This window comes from Sciurus vulgaris, assembly GCF_902686455.1.
Source record: "Sciurus vulgaris genome assembly, chromosome: 4".
NCBI lineage: Eukaryota > Metazoa > Chordata > Mammalia > Rodentia > Sciuridae > Sciurus > Sciurus vulgaris.
This window is the reverse complement of record NC_136464.1, coordinates 84,118,087-84,135,848: the sequence shown is the minus strand read 5'-3', so window position 1 is coordinate 84,135,848 and position 17,762 is coordinate 84,118,087. Positions and strand designations below refer to the sequence as shown.

Sequence of the window (17,762 nt, the reverse complement as noted above, 5' to 3'; positions counted from 1 at the left end):
CACATCTCTTCATTCTCTTTGGTCCAATGAACTTCTGATCTTCCCTTCCCTTGTTGTGGGTTAGCATCCACCTATCAGAAAGAACATTCTGACTTTGGTTTTAGGGATTGGCTTATTTTGGGGATATAAACCAAGGAGTGGGTATAACTGGGTCAAATGATGGCTCTATTCCAAGTTTTCTGAGGTATCTCCATACTGCTTTTCCAGAGTGGTTTCACCCACCAGCAATATGAGTGTACCTTTTCCCCCACATCCTTGTCAACACTTATGGTTGCTTGTGTTCTTGATAATTGCTATTCTGACTGGTGGGAAATGGAATCTCAATGTAGTTTTGATGTACATTTCTCTAATTACTAGGGATGTTGAACATTTTTTATATATTTGTTGATTGATTGTATTTCTTCTTTTGTAAAGTGTATGTTCAGTTCCTTATCCCATTTATTGATTGGATTTTTTTTGGTGTGTGTTTTTTTTTTTTTTTTTATTTCTTTGTATATCCTGGAGATTAATGCTTTATCCGAGGTATATGTGGTAAAGATGTTCTCCCATTCTGTAGGCTCTCTCTTCAAGTTATTGATTGTTTCCTTTGTTGAGAACAAGCATTTTAGTTTAAACCCATCCCATTTATTGATTCTTGATTTTACTTCTTGACTTCAGGAGTCTTTTTAAGGAAGTGAGTTCCTAAGTCGACATGGTGGAAATTTGGGCCTACTTTTTCCACCATTTTTCATACCCCCCTCCTCTCATTTTCTTCTACATATTCTAAAGTTCCCCAATTATTCTCTCATTCCCCACCCCCTGCCCCATTATATATCATCCTCCACTTATCAGGGAAAACATTCGGCCTTTGGTTTTTTTGGGCTTGGCTTATTTCATTTAGCATGATATTCTCCAATTCCATCCATTTATTTGCAAATGCCATAATATTATTCTTCTTTATGGCTGAATAGAATTCCATTGTGAATATATACCAGAGTTTCTTTATCCATTCATCTGTTGAAGGGCATCTAGTTTAGCCTGTTCAACAAATGGTGTTGGCAAAACTGGAAATCCATACGCAGTAAAATGAAATTAAACTTCTACCTCTCACCCTGCACAAAACTCAACTCAAAATGGATCAAAGACCTAGGCATTAGACCAGAGACCCTGCACCTAATAGAAGACAAAGTAGGCCCGAATCTTCATCATGTTGGTTTAAGATCAGACTTCCTCAATAAGACTCCCAAAGCACAAGAAATCAAAGCAAGAATCAATAAATGGGATGGACTCAAACTAAAAGAATAAGCCTGGAAGAATAAGAAACCCAGAATAGCTAAAGCAATCCTTAGCAGGAAGAATAAAACAGGGTATCGCAATACCAGAACTTCAACTATACTACAAAGCAATAGTAACAAAAACAGCATGGTGTTGGTACCAAAATAGACAGGTAGATCAACAGTACAGAATAAAGGACATGGACACAAACCCAAATAAATACAATTTTCTCATACTAGACAAAGGGGCCAAAAATATGCAATGGAGAAAAGATAGCCTCTTCAACAAATGGTACTGGGAAAACTGGAAATCCATATGCAACAGAATGAAACTAAACCCCTATCTCTCACCCTGCACAAAAATCAATTCATAATGGATCAAGGACCTTGAAATCAGATCAGAGACTCTACATCTTATAGAAAAAAAAAGTAGGTTCAAATCTTCAACTTGTTGACTTAGGATCAGACTTCCTTAATGGGACTCCCATAGCACAAGAAATAAAGGTAAGAATCAATACCTGGGACAGATTCAAACTAAATAGCTTTGCCTCAGCAAAGGAAACTATCAGTAATGTGAAGAGAGAGCCTACAGAGTGGGAGAATATCTTTGCCACTCATACTTCAGATAGAGCACTAATTTCCAGAATATATAAAGAACTCAAAAAACTCTACACCAAGAATACAAATAATTCAATCAACAAATGAGCTAAGGAAATGAACAGACACTTCACAGAAGATCTACAAGCAATCAACAGACATATGTAAAAATGTTCAACATTTTTAGTAATAAGAGAAATGCAAATCAAAACTAACCTAAGATTCCATCCCACCCCAATTAGAATGGTGATTATCAAGAATACAAGCAACAATAGGTGTTGGAGAGGATGTGGGGAAAAAGGTACACTCATACATTGCTGATAGGGCTGCAAATTAGTGCAGCTACTCTGGAAAGCAGTGTGGAGATTCTTTAGAAAACTTGGAATGGACCCACCATTTGACCCAGTTATCCCACTCCTCAGCCTATGCCCAAAGGACTTAAAATCAGCATATTACAGAGCCATATCAATGTTCATAGCTGCTCAATTCACAATAGCCAGATTGTGGAACCAACCTAGATGTCCTTCAGTTTATGAATGGATAAAGAAACTGTGGTGTATATATATATATATATATATATATATATATACACACACACACACACACACACACACACACACACACATATACACAATGGAATATTGCTCAGCTATAAAGAATAATAAAATTATGGCATTTGCAGGCAAATGGATGAAATTGGAGAATATCATGCTAAGTGAGGTAAGCCAATCTCAAAAAACCAAAGGACGAATGATCTGGCTGATAAGTGGGTGATGACACATAATGGGGGGTGGGAGGGGGACCAGAATGGAGGAAAAGAGGGACTATATAGAGGGAAAAGAGGGGTGGGATGGTTGGGGGGGAGGAAAAAATAACAGAATGAATCAAATACCATTATCCTATGTAAATGTATGATTACACAAATGGTATGCCGTTACTCCATGTACAAACAGAAACAACATGTATCCCATTTGATTACAATAAAAATAAATTTTAAAAAACTGACAGATAATACTTTAAAAACATAAATGACAAAGCATTAGTAATCAGAATATATGAAAAACACATGAATTGATTTAAAAAATACAAATAGCTCAATAGGAAAAAATACAGTAACAACAAAAACCTATGACAAATATCAGCAAACATTCATATTCCCTGTAGGATAGCAAATTGGAATAATCATTTTTGGAAAATAATTGGCATAATCTAGTAAAATTAGGATATAGTTTTCTTACCTTACCTATTTTTACTCTTGTGTATCATTGAAAGTAACCTGGCATATATACAACAGGAAATGTGCATGTTATAGTCTGGATGTGATTTGTCCTCCCAAAGGTTTATTGTAGGGAACATTCCTTAAGCTTATCTGACAGCAGTCACTGACACCATGGTCTAAGTACACCAAACAGTCTGAACACAGAAACTGAGGTAACGGTAAAGAGTCGCCATGGAATGAAAGTCTTTGCAATTGCTGAGGCTGTTTGAGCTGAGGGGAGGCCTCATTGGGTCATGCATCAGAGAAAGCTGTGATGTGAGCTCCACAGCACTGCCTTGCCTCATGCTGTGTGCAGGAGCTTGCCATTCCCCCAGTCCTTTGTCTCAGACCTGTTGCTGGGCAGAATTGCTTAGGCATGCTTGGTTTGTTTACACTACCTGGACCCTGGACCTATAGGCTGACTCTGTTATACTTTAACAAGCGTGTTAACCTGATTGGATAATGTGCCTATATATGTCCTGTGCAACCCTAAATAAAATTAGATCGGTGCCTTCAGAGCTCGATCTCCGATGCCTAAGTAAGGGCGCTGGGTAAGGCTAGGTAGGGTAGGCATTGTTCATCCTCACCCTCAGCAAACCCATCTCTGAACATCTACAGTTCATGTCCTGGAAACTTAGTCCCAAAGTGGCAGTGTTGAGGTGGTGAAAGATTTACGAGGCAGACTATAGTGTAAGGTGATTAAGTCATAGGACCTCCATCTCAGAAATGGATCAATGTTGTCTCACAGAGGTAGATCATGTCTGATTAAGGGGAGTAGTCCCTGAAAGAGATGGATGATATATATTTATATAAAATAAGTGAGCTGGTCCCTTTCCCTTTCTCTTGCTTCCTATCTTACCATGTGATAACATGATAACTTCTGCATGCATTCCTGCCATTAGCGATGCCATCTTTCATGAGGCACTTACCAGAGCCAAGCAGATACCCATGCCATGCTCTTAAATCTCCAGAACCGTGAGCTAAATAAGTCTCTTTTCTCTACAATGTATCCAGCCTCAGATATTTTGTTAAAACAACACAAAAGTGACTAAGATGATATAAAGAATTTTCAATATTAATTTACTTGTTAAAGTGAAAATGTAGGGGGAAAAGTCACCAACAATGCATGAAGATCACATATGATATATAAATATCTATTAAATAAATTATGTTAAATATATTATTTTATTTATTTTACATAATATATATTATTGTTATAGCATTTCAATGTGATATGTTTAGTAATTAAAAACTTCATGAGCTATTCCCTGCCTGCATCTAATAACTCTTTTCTTACTTTATTCTTCCCAGCTGTCTAATTTCTGGCAACAATAACCTTTATTTTGTTAACTAGAATGCAGTAAGTTTGTAATTTCTGTAATGATTCTGCATCAATTCTGATCTCTGATTGGAATGCCATTCCCTATAAATTTGTCTCATTGCCTATCTTTGCTATTCCATTTAAAACCACCTCTTCAGTACACTCATACATTGCTGGTGGGGCTGCAAATTAGTGCAGCCACTCTGGAAAGCAGTGTGGAGATTCCTTAGAAAACTTGGAATGGAATCACAATTTGACCCAGCTATCCCACTCCTTGGCCTTATACCCAAAGGACTTAAAATCAGCTTACTACAGAGATGCAGCCACATCGATGTTCATAGCTGCTCAATTCACAATAGCCAGATTGTGGAATCAACCTAGATGTCCTTCAATTGACGAGTGGATAAAGAAACTGTGATAATATATATATGTGTGTGTGTGTGTGTGTGTGTGTACACAATGGAATATTACTCAGCCATAAAGAATGATAAAATTATGGCATTTGCTGGCAAATGGATGAAATTGGAGAATATCATGCTAAGTGAGGTAAGCCAATCTCAAAAAACCAAAGGACGAATGATCTCGCTGATAAGTGGATGGTGACACATAATGGGGGGTGAGAGGAGTTAGTGTTAGGGTTACAGTTAGGGTTAGGGAGGGGATCAAGAATGGAGGAAGGAAGGACTGTATAGAGGGAAAAGAGGGGTGGGGGAAGGGAAAAATAACAGAATGAATCAAACAACTTTGCCCTATGTAAATTTATGATTACACAAATGGTATGCCTTTACTCCATGTACAAACAGAGAAACAACATGTATCCCATTTGTTTACAATAAAAAAACACTCTGCAAGTGACAAAGTGCTATATAAATATTAGGATATATAATGAATTGGTAATTTATACAGGAATTAAAAATGGCCTAAGTTAAAAAAAAAAAAAAAAAAACACCTCTTCATAAAATCCCTTTCTGACCATGCCACCAAAGCAGATAGCCAGTTACTCTTCTTTTGCTTCTTTTCTTACATAGTATTTGTTAATATGTGGAACATTCCTGAATATTTATACAGTTGGTTTTAATATATTCTTTTCACTATGGTATATGTTTTGTGAGGGTAGGAATTTTTCTTTCTTGCTCACTACTACCTTCCTGTTGCACATACTGGCATCTGACAAAATTGGGCCAAAAGTTATTGTGCAATTGATGAATAGAAAAGTGAATATATAGTATGGAGAGTCCTCAGAAAACTTGGAAATGGAACCACCATTTGACACAGTTATCCCACTCCTCCATTTATATCCAAAGGACTTAAAATCACATACTACAGTGACACAGTCACATCAATGTTTATAGCAACTCAACTCACAATAGCTAAACTATGAAACTAACCTAGATGCCCTTCAATAGATGAATGGAAAAAGCAAACGTAATATATATATATATATATATATATATATATATATATACACCATATATATAGATATATGGTTTATATGTGGTATATACAGAAGAATGGTAAATAAAATGTGGTGTGTATATATATATATGTATATATATATACCACAATATATATACACACACACAATGGAATATTACTCAGCTTTAAAGAAGAATGAAATTCTGGCATTTGCTGGTAAAATGGGTGGAGTTAGAGAATATCATGGTAAGTGAAATAAGCCAAACCCAAAAACCCAAAGGCCAAATGTTTTCTCTGATATGTGGAAGGTAATTCACAATGGGGGAAGGAGGAAAAAATAAGTTACTTTATATTAGGTAGGGGGAGTGAAGGGATGGGAAGGGGTATGGGGGTAGGAAGGATAGTAAAGTGAAACAGACATTATTACCTCATGTACATATATGACTGCATGACTGATGTGATCCTGCAATATGTATAATCAGAAAAATGAGAAATTATACTGCACTTATATATGATCTATCAAAATGTATAAATGCATTCTTCTGTCTTGAACACAGTCTTAGAGCCATTCCATTCACAAAGTCACATTCCTACACTGAGCTTAGAGTCAAGATTAACCTTCCTGGACAGGGATTCTCTGCAGTTGGATTCTTTATCAGAATGTTACCACATCTTCATGATGGAGCCACTGCCCATTCCTTATACATTGATTGGCCCCATTCACACTATTCTTGTAGATATTTCTAGCTCAGCACCAGTGATTTACCTCCACGTGATATATGGATGTCGAGGAACAAAAAAATTAGAAAATTATCTATTTAGGGAAATACATTTATCTTTTTTCACTAATACATATTCTGGCTATAGAAGAGATGATTGGAAGATAGCTGAAGTATGACATCTATGCCCTAAAAAATAATATAGTACTGTTCAATCTGCCTGAAATAGAGCTCAGTATCTTGGCCTAATAGTGCTGAGTGGATGAAGATTCATCTGCTTCTCAGATATAAAATCTGTGCCAAGAGATTGTAGTTAACTTATCTTTGGTCTTACATATCTGTAGTTATCAGATCTATATTCGAGGATACTCAGTGTCCAAAAGGTACTATCTGGAAGTGGATAACTTCATATTTCTGTGTGGTTAGGGCTTTCTGGAAAAAGAAAGCTAGGACCTGTGTTAAAGGATAAGACTGAAGTTAAAAGATATTTAGTGATCTGCTCCCATTCAAAGAGCAATAAATAAAACTTTTCCCCTGAAGTCAAATTCTTTTATTTTGTGTTATCAACTTTTGTCTTTGTCTTCCTAAGACTTTATTCATATTTCAGAGAGGAATGAAACTCTGAGTCATGGAGCCAGTCATTTGTATTCCAAGGGAACTCCCAAGATTTTTTTTCCCTCTCTCAGCAGGAGAGGTTAGAGCTAAAAACTGTTCTACTTTTACATAAACTACCAGGTTCATAATTCTCTCCTGAGGCACAAGAAAAACCCTCTGTGCACACATAGGCCTAATCATCTGGCTATCATCAAATAGATTCAGAAGAGGAGAAGATGGAGACATTGGGGAACTGACATGGTTGTTGCTGTTTGTTCCAGGTATTTCATGTTTCTTTTTCAGGTTGAAATATAGTAAAACCCTATCTTAAATCTTCAAATTAATCTCTAGACAGAAAACAAATACACTGTAAATTTCATTTTAGTAGTTTTAACACAATTTCCAGTCTTCCAGAAAATGTTGACTTGGAAAGAATGAAATTTGTGTAGATATAAATTCACCATATCTCTGAATGACAGTCAATTTTTCTAAAGAGGTAATTGCTATAAAAAATAAAAGAAGGGATTCCCAACAGTATGAATTGTCCTTTGTACTCTGTGGGTTTAACAAGTGTCTTCTGGAGCCAAATGTTAGTAAATAACACAAGGACACAGAAATATCCAGGAGGCTTGTAGAATTGTTTAAACAACAATTAAATAATTAATAAAAGTTCCTGCCAATGCTACCATCCATAGGAATACATACTGTGTGAAGTAAATTCTAGGAGCTATTGTAAGAAGAAACCAGAAGTAGAGAAGCAAAAATAGGAGATCATACAGATAATAGAGAAAACTGAAGGAAAAAATTTATGTACCTTTAGTTAGGGTCAATTATAATAAAATGAAATGGTGCTTGCCTGTTTTTGTTAAAAGAAAGAAGTTAAAGACAAATGCAATAGAAGATAATATTGTTAGTTCATGTAACATTTTGGTATACCTGATGTGCTTTGGCATGAAATCATCTTTGGTTGGAGATAAAGTTACACGACCATGTTGGGAAAAATGATATCTAAGTGACTGTAGCAGTAATGTTATTATATATATATAATATATGTATAGAACATAAATAGATAGATCCAAATCTGATGTTTACATGTCATGGGGTCACAGTTACAGGTTAAGCAAAATAAGATTTGACATTTGTGGCCCATCCATATGAGATATTGAATAATGTTGGCTTGTGTCAATAATAAATTATAAATTATTTTGAAAGTAGAATTGAAAGAAACTTTCCATGAAGAAAGTGTTAAAATAAATATTAGATAAGACTTTACTTTATGATAATATAGCATAAAATATAATAATACACCATGTGTAAGACTATTTTCATATATGCAGTTATTGATACTAACTTAGAGAAATGTACATCATCCATCCTTGAAAGGAGATTAAGGATTTATTTTTATCTAAAGATAAAAGATTTGACCTTCCATTGGAGATTAGTGTTGAGCACTGGAGGGTGACAGAAAAAGGAGGTGGCACTATATGAGAAAGGAAAGAAACTAAGGGGAGATCCCTGAATAGCAATCTTCTCCAGGTCCAATCAATTCAAATAAAAAAAAAAAAAAAAAAGAAAAAAATACCAACTAATGAGCAGATTCTGGATCTATACTCACTGTTTTAAAATCACAATCACAGTCAAAAACATCACCCAAATCTTCTTCATGGATGGAATAGCCAACCACCAAGAGGTGGTTTCAATCATTAGCCTGGATCTTGGTAGATTTGTGGTGGGTTTTGTTTGTTTTTGTTTTTTGGTATCAGGGATTAAACCTGGGCACTTAACCACTGAGCAACATTCGCAGCTTCTTTCATGTTTTGTTTTGAGACAGGGATTTGATAAGTTGCTTAGGGCCTCGCTTAGTTGCTAAGGCTAGCTTTGAACTTGCATCAGCATCCCAAGTCACTGGGATTACAGGCATGTCCAGTGGTAGATTAGGTTCTTAATGACAAACCCTTAAAATATCTGGCCTGATAACTGAACAGGCTGCCTGATCATTGCATTAACTTACACACACACACACACACACACAGACACACACACACACACACATCTCAACCCAACACCTTTTTGGCCCTTTTAAACATTTTGTGGCTGAATTTTACCATCTTTATAGAACTACTGTAATAGGCATCAGTTTTCTACTGCCCTAAAATGACAAATTACATAATAAAATGAGTTTGAAGTCAATGTGGTGTTTTAGTCAGCTTTTTCATTACTATAATCAAAACACCTGACAAATAACTTAGGAAATATTTATTTTGGGCTCATGATTTCAGAGGTCTCAGTCTATGGATGGGCTGACTCCATTGCTCTGGGCTCAAGGTGAGGTAGTACATCATAGGGGAAGGGCCCAATGGAAAAGACTGCTCAGCTCATGGTGGGATCAGGAAGCAGAAAGAGGTAAGGAAGAGTCCACAGGAAAGACTCACCCTGCTAGTGCATTCCCCCAATGACCTACCTTCTCCAACCATGCCCCACCTGCCTAGAGTTACTGCCTAGAATTACTGGGTACTCCATTCAAACTAGGATGGACTGCTTAGAATACAACTCTCATCTCTAATTATTTCACATCCTTTAACTTCCCTAACCACAGATTTAAATACAATTTTCTGGTCAACCTGCAAGTTTTTCAAATCCTTTAACTCTGTTTTCTACTCCTGACTCTCCCAGTACATCTGGCTAAATGCCAGGGAAATAATAAATTTTTTTCCAAACCTTGAGAATAGGATGGATATCCAATACAGGAGGCACAGAACTCCAAATAGACAAGATCAAGAAAAAAACACTCCATTGTTCCATCCAGCGGAACCAGCACGGAGAAAGGAGACACCACCAGTCTTTAGTTGATGAGATTTATTGCGTCCTCCCTGTTTTCCTGCCTCCTTTGTTCTGCCCCTATCTCCCTTCTTCTACCCTCTCTCCTTCTCCTCCCCCAAGCTCCTAGCTTATCAGCCAATTATAGCAAATCTTTCTCTCACACAGGAGAGCATGCAGAGGAATGTCAGCATAGCACTACATGGATCACAAGCTGTCCACACGCAGCATGATATTAGATAGCCAATCCTAGAGCCTGGCGTTAATACGTCATAAGTCTCCAAGAAACTAGTAGGCAAGCAACCTTTTTGGGTACTTCCTTATTTTGGTATCCAGTGCCCTTTGGCTCATTGCCAGGCGCCATCTTGTCCAAGACGGCCCTCAACACTCCATGACACTTTATAATTAAAATGCCGAACATATAGAACATGGAATTTAAAAGCCTCCACAGAAAAACTTCAGGTCACTTTAGAGGTAAGCCAATCAGAACTACTGCCCATTTCTCAGCACAAACTCTAAAATCTGAAAAGTTTTAGATGTTTTCTAAGAAGAAACTGTCAACCAAGATTGCTACATCCAGCAAAGCTATCCTTCAAAATGAGAGGTAAAATAAAAACCTTCCAAGTTAAGCAGAAGCTAAAAAAACTCATGGCTACTAAGCTGGCACTACTAAGAAAAACCTAGAGATACATCTCAAATTCCTTGAAAAACAAGAGCAAATAAATTTCAAAACCAAGAAGGAAGGAAATAATAAAGATTAGAAAGGAAATTAATGAAATAAACATTTATATGTATTTAGTTCCACTGAATAGTACACTTAAAATCACAAATATTATTATATATTTTTCCATAATTTAAGAAAGAATACAAAATCTTAAAGAGTGAAAAACCCCAATTAAAAATAGTTAAGGCATATGGGTAACATGACTATTGAAATGTTCATGAGAAAAGTTGAACAATTTTCAATTCTTAAGATCCAGAAAAATGAGAAAATGCCTTCCAATTTCTGAATATTTTTAAAAAAAGTGTTCTCAGTCTTATTTCTCAAGCTAAACCTGAGATTGCATCAGATTTGACAATAATTATAACCAGATATATTTATTGTTAATGCTGGATATTTTCCCTGAAGAAATGGCCTAATGGATCAATCTCCATAATCTGGGTTTCTAATAGAAATTGCCACAAATCTATAATCAGTAGATTTATGATGATAGGAATGAGTGAATAAGCACAATCAGGCAAAAGGATAATTATTTATCCAAGATAATTTTAAAATATTTTGTAACAGATTCCTATTCTACTAGACTAACCCAATTATTATAATGATTGAATTCCAGGGTCAATGGGTATAGTTGTTACTTCAGAAAGTTTCCTGTTACATCCTTAGAGAAAGACATAACTTTAGAGAAATGTGAATCAAATATCAATATATTTAGGTCAATTTAAAACTATCCAAATAACCATATACAAAGATTTCTTCCTAATGGGAAAATGTTTACAAGAAAGAAAGTTTCCAATGGGAAGCCAAAGGATTCAATACATTAGTTCTATCATGTTTAGCAGTTTATGGTTGGTATATTTAAATTGGAAATACTTAATTTCTAAATGTTTTTAATTTTGGAACAGCTCTTCCAAATTATATTTTTCAGGACCTCAAACCTCAGTAGAGTGTTTGAGGGATGGGAAGCAGAATATAGGTCATAAATTGATTTGCCAGAACAAATGTCAGCTCTTATGCACCTGTGGGGGTCTACAAAATATAAACACTTATTTAATTAACAGCATATTATCAAAACTGGATATTGCTGAACTCAGTGAAGGTTCATTATACAGACAGTTGAGTAAATAAGCCTCAGGGTTCAGATTTGAAAAATAGATCATCCAGGTCAAATTAAAGGATAAAATTACCTGGAGAAATCACAGAGAGAAAAATGCTAAGGATAGGGAGAGAGAGATGAGAATTTAGAATATACAAAGGAGAAACCAGAATGCAGTAGAATGTAATCAGTTTGGTGGCAGTGGGCTAGGAGAGAGATGGTAGCAATGGCATTATATGCAAGAGGAGAGTTGAAAGGACAACTGATGAACTTATTGAACAGATTTAGTGACTTGATAGAATGATCAGTTAAATTATAAGCAAGGTAATTGATAAGCCAAGAAAATAAGTATAAATTATTCATTTCAAATTTGAACAAAGGCAGAACAGAAGGAGGATAATGAAACTGGGGAGTGTTTAAGTGAATGAAGACCTATGGTTGACTTCACAGAGGTGTGATCTGGCCCATTTTAAAAGATTCAGTACTTGGTTTCAATGCTTTGGTATTGCCATATTAAAATAAGAGTTTTAGAACAAGGGGCTCTTTGTTTTCTTTTTGCACTAGGTCCGATAAGTTATGTAGCAGGTCTGTGAAACCTAAGCACATCTTTGACAGAAGATGATATTGCATAGGAAAAAAAATGAAGATGCAAAACAGAAATAGCAAAATAAATAGAACAAGATCCTAGAATAAAAAGAATAAGATGAAGAATATGGATAGTGGTCTTAGAGTCAATGAGGGATGGGAACAGCATTTGCTCAGAGAAAAGAGACATGTGGGTGGATCAAGGATGTGGAAACATGGAAGGATACTACATTGAAAAGGAAGAAGCTAAGAGGTTTCCAAATCTTATTGGTCTCTATGATCTCAATTAAGCAGTCAAGCACTGGGTACCTGTGTTTGACGAACAGAGATTTCAAGAAAATATTTGAAGATGGATGAAAACTTTTATTAGAAACACAGAGAAAAAGTAAAGTATAGAAAAAGTAAACCAAACATAAAATAACCTCAATTAGACAATGTGAACATAACACCCTATTGGAGAAAGTTATAACAACAGATATAAAAGAGAGAAACAATGTGCATTTGCTTTAGCTGTGCATGTCAATATAAATTTTGACACATGAAAAAATATTCAATATTTTTAAGATGAATTGTCATTTCATTATGTAACATTATTGGCAATATTAATAGGATATCTGACTGAGAAAGTTGTTGTTTAAGCTCTTGTCCACCACTTTCTTCATATCAAGCTTTCAGAGTTCTTTAGCTCTAATGTGTCCTGTGCAGCCCAACCAATTAGGTAGATACATTCCCATTGTAATAAGTCATTCCCTAATAATCACCTCTGAATTTTTTCCATAATAATAAAGGTTTTTCTTTGCTTCTTTGTTGATTTATAATGCACAAAAAGTATAAAAACTACGTGAACAGAGCAACAAATTAACACAAATTAATGAATCTGTGTAGCCACTATGCAGATCAATAATTAAAACACTTCTGACACCAAAGAAGCAGGTCTATTGCCTTCTAGTTACTGCTCACCTTTCTCTCCAAAAGGTAACCACTGTCTTCACTCCTAACCTTATAGTTTTTGAAATTTGTATTAAGCAAGTTAGCCATTCTTGGTTCTGGCTTCTTTTACTTCAAATTAGGTTTTATGAAACTATTATGTGTTATTGATGTAGCAATGGTTTATTTATTTTAATGCATATCATATTATATGAATGAAACATTTTCTTTGTATATATGTACTACTGTGAATGGATATTTGATGTTTTTCCAATTTTGGCTGCTAAAATAATGCTGTTGTGAACATTCTTGTATATTTTCATACACATTTGCCTGCAGTTGTGTTGGGTATATTCTCAGTTGTAGAATTGACAGGTTCTAAGGTATGTGTATTTAAAACAATAGTAGTCAATTCCAAAGAGTTTTTCAAATTAACTTCACCAATTTATGTTCTCACCAACAGTGTATGAGATTTCTGGTTGTTCCACATACCCATACAATGCAACAGTTGGCAAAAGCTTTTTAATTTTAGCCATTCTATGAGTTTGTACCAATCTTAGGCATCTTTTTAAAGCCTCTCAATAGTGGAGCATCTTTTGAAAAGTTTAATGGTACTTTGGATTCTCTCTTTTATGAAAGGTCAGTTCTAGTCACTTGCCTCTGTGATTTCCTTTTAGATTTGTGTTGAGAGATTCCAAGAATACTTTTAGACGCGATAATACCAGAAGGAAACACAGGCCTCAGAAAAATTGTTTTACTCCCAGTTACTTTTATTACAACACAAGAATACAGATTAAAATGAGCAAAAGTAAGAAGAGAAACCAAGCAGAAGCTTCCAGATGTACTCTCCAGTGTGCAAGCACAGAGATGTACTCAATTCTTCCAGCAATGATGTAGGAAAACATGCAAAATGTTTATCAGTCAGGAAAACTCTCAAATCCACCATACCCCCACCTCAGGTGGGAAAAATGGGCTACAGTGGGTTAGAGCCCATGTTTTCTTCTCACACATTGAAGGATTATTAGTGGAGATGGATATAACATTTCCCCAGGTGTTAGGCTCTGGTGAACTAGTTTCCCCTGAGGAAAACCTTACTACCTTGTTGTTAACCAAGTGCTCTGATCCTGTATATCTCAAAATGCTTTTTCCTCCTTTTCCTCTACCAGAATCACAGAGGAATTTTTCTCAAATAGTTACTGTGAGAACCTGGTCAGGCTCCTGAAAGTGAAACTTAACAAAAGATTGTCTCCTATGACTGGGTTACCCTGGAGATTTTGACTGTCAGACTTGTGCACAGCGTGTCCTGCAGTTCATCACTTACTATTCAGATTTTCCTACATTGGCATTGGTTCTCTAGGTAGTTTCTGCTCTTAAGTCTTTGCTTAGGTTAACTATAACTACCTGTATTCACCTATCCCTCTGACCTTGGGGGCAGCATTTTTCTCTATGTCCTTACCTCCCTTAAAGATCCAAGAAAAGTTGTTGGATTTTTAGTCTGTTTAGCCTTATTGTTTAGATGGTGACTTCCAAACTCCTTATGTGTGGAACCAGAAACAAGAAGTCTGAATGCCATTAGGAGACCTGCCACTGATGCCCATTGTTTTGTTACCATCTATTCACAGTATCCTTTCATCTTACATCTTCAGTCTCTTCCCATCTTCTCTCTTGAACATATCTATACTTCTCTGGTGTTTAAGAAACTCTTGGCTCTCTTAATGCACTAAACTATAAGTAGATATTTTGTGAAGCCATGCTCAAGTCTATTTACAGAGGCATATACCTCAACCATTGCTACTTCGTAAACACACTGGGCTAGAAAGCTAACTTCAGTCTCCCTGGGCTATGCCCTTGGGAAAGTGAGGCACAACCCTATATGCTTTCTATAATGTCCCTACTTCTGGGACATGACCTGAAGCAATCAGAAGGAAGCAACATTACACTGGAATCCAGGCCTCCTCTTCTTTTTTCCCCCAAATTCTTTTCACAGCTAGGAAACTGTTTTTACTTTTCATTCAGCAGAGAGGAAAATTAGTTTTCATATCCAGACTCCATTATTTATGCATAATGTTAGTTCATATTCTTTTGAAGAAAATGAAGAACTTTTTTAAAAGGCTATCTTTTAAGAAAAAAAATGGTTAAGATTATTGTTTCTGACATTAGTTATTTAAATTCTATTAAGAAATTCAAACTGTACTGATACATATATAACATTCCCCTGTGAATATAAATACCATTGATTTAATGAACAAAGGGCCTAGGAACAGGGAGAAAATAGACAATTGTTTTACTGAATATTCTAATTAAATATGTTAAAAAAACATACATAGTAAGAAAAATTATTGGATTTCTTTTTTGTACAGGAGATTCAACCCAGGGGCACTCTATCACTGAGTTATATCCCAGCCTTTTTAAAATTTTATTTTAAGACAAGTTCTCACTAAACTGCTGAGGGTCTTGCTAAGCTGCTCAGACTAGCCTAGCATTTGAGATCCTCCTGCCTTAGCCTCCTGAGTAGCCAGGATTATAGGCATGTGCCACCCACCTCCAGCTTATAATAACTGAATTTTAATAGGAATGATAAAACTCTTTAAACACAGAGTACCATGGTTCTTTAGAGATTTGTTTTGGATAATATCAATGATTTCATTGTAAACTTGATGATAAACATCTAATCCATACAAAAAGTCTATATGATTATAGTAAGAAATAGTTTTATGATTAATGATGTTTGTAATTTCAGAAAGTAAAATTGTAACATCTTCAGGGTCAGCCAAAAAGTCATTTCCGCCACTCCAAGCTGCAGTTGTCACATTCATATTGGTCACATTGTACAATGGAGAAGTTGTCTAAAAATAAATTAGTAAAACAAAAAAGAGTTTTCACAAAATGATACATTAGAAAGTTTTGTTATCAAATTATTAAATGGTAGATTTAAATGACATTTTAAAATAAATTTAACAGATTAGGCTTGATGAATTTATGGAACAACAAGTATGAAAGAACAGGTCTTACAATGTTTTCTCGGAAATAAACATATATCAAAACTAGAATAAGGAGGATGGTAAGAATGGAGGAAGGAAGGACTGTATAGAGGGAAAAGAGGGGTGGGAGGGGTGGGGGGGAAAGGGAAAAAAATAACAGAATGAATCAAACAACATTGCCCTATGTAAATTTATGATTTTTAATTAAAAAAAACTAGATAATTCCTGTTTTTTTATTTTTGTTTTTGTTTTTTGCTTTATGTTACTGGGGACTCAACCCATGTACATTCTATCCCATCCCCAAAGGCATCCCCAGCCCTTTTTGTTTTATTGAAACAGGACCTTGCTAAGTTGCTGAGGTTATCCATGAGCCTGTGATCCTCCTGCCTAAGCTTCCCAAATTTCTGGGATTACTAGCATGTACCACCATGCCCAGCTAATAGTTTATTTTAATTCAGAATATTCAAACATTCCACAGAGGTAATTTCAGTATTTATTATAAAGCATGGAAGTATTTTGAACATGTTTGAAAGCATCAAAGCATTTCAAATTTTCTATGACTATATTACTGTCAATGTTTATTAATAAATTATAAATATTGGCAGCCAAGGTTAACTTTGATTTCATTGAATTTGATTTAAATTTTTACCTCAGACTTTTTCATACGAGAAGGTCACATATGGCCTGGAGTTTAGCTGAGGCAGAAAAGTATAGTAGGAAAGCATAAACTTTGAAGTCAGAGAGACCTTGGGTTCTAATATTTCAAGAATTTTGTCATCACATTTATCCATTTTTTACCATGTTCTCATTAACTTCTAAATTATTCCTGATTATTATATGAGATGTACATAATGACATACCTGATTAAAATGAAGAAAGTTCAGAACAGGACTGCCCCAGCCAAAAGCTTTCATGTTGTTAGAATTTAGAAGCTGAAAGAAAAACAAAAAATAGAAGACCATGTACTTTTTTTCATTACAGTGGCAGCTGATGCAAGTTATGTATGCATTGCACACATTTCCCCTTTGTAGTGGGTCTGCTGGCATTTATGCAGATGGACTTCTTCCCTTCTCCCTTCCTTTGGTGAGGGTAAGAAATGGAAGGGGTGAAGTTAGGGGCAGGGAATCTAAAGATGTGATTCTATCATCTTCATACAAATGCACATGTCCCCAAAGTCTTTTATCACCCCAAAGGGGCCTGTGTATTGGGGGTAATTAACATCAGGCTTTCTCAGATATCCTCAGCTTCATCAACAGAAGTCAAGTGAGTGTCTTGCACTGGGACTCAGATGATACCTCTCTAAACGACCTTGCCTCAAACAACAGGACACAAGAATGTGTCCCAGAAGCTGACCCTTCCTTCATTCCTAAACACTCTTAGCTTCACCACTAATATTGGCTTTGAGTCTATTAGATCCAATTTGATTATGCTTATTTTCTCTTTGAGTATGTTTTCATCACAAGATGATCAGACTCTT

The 17,762-nt window shown here is 35.6% G+C and overlaps 1 protein-coding gene across 2 annotated transcripts in view; it reads right to left on the bottom strand.

The window, feature by feature from the left end:
- Window positions 1–17,762, bottom strand: part of LOC306660163 (gastric triacylglycerol lipase-like) — a 217,910-nt gene that overhangs the window by 66,233 nt on the left and 133,915 nt on the right. For both annotated transcript variants that reach the window (XM_079138321.1, XM_079138320.1), the window contains one exon: window positions 17,146–17,217. In XM_079138321.1, the coding sequence (XP_078994447.1) occupies window positions 17,146–17,199 (54 nt within the window). In that variant the 5' untranslated portion in view covers window positions 17,200–17,217. The remainder of the gene's footprint in view (window positions 1–17,145; window positions 17,218–17,762) is intronic.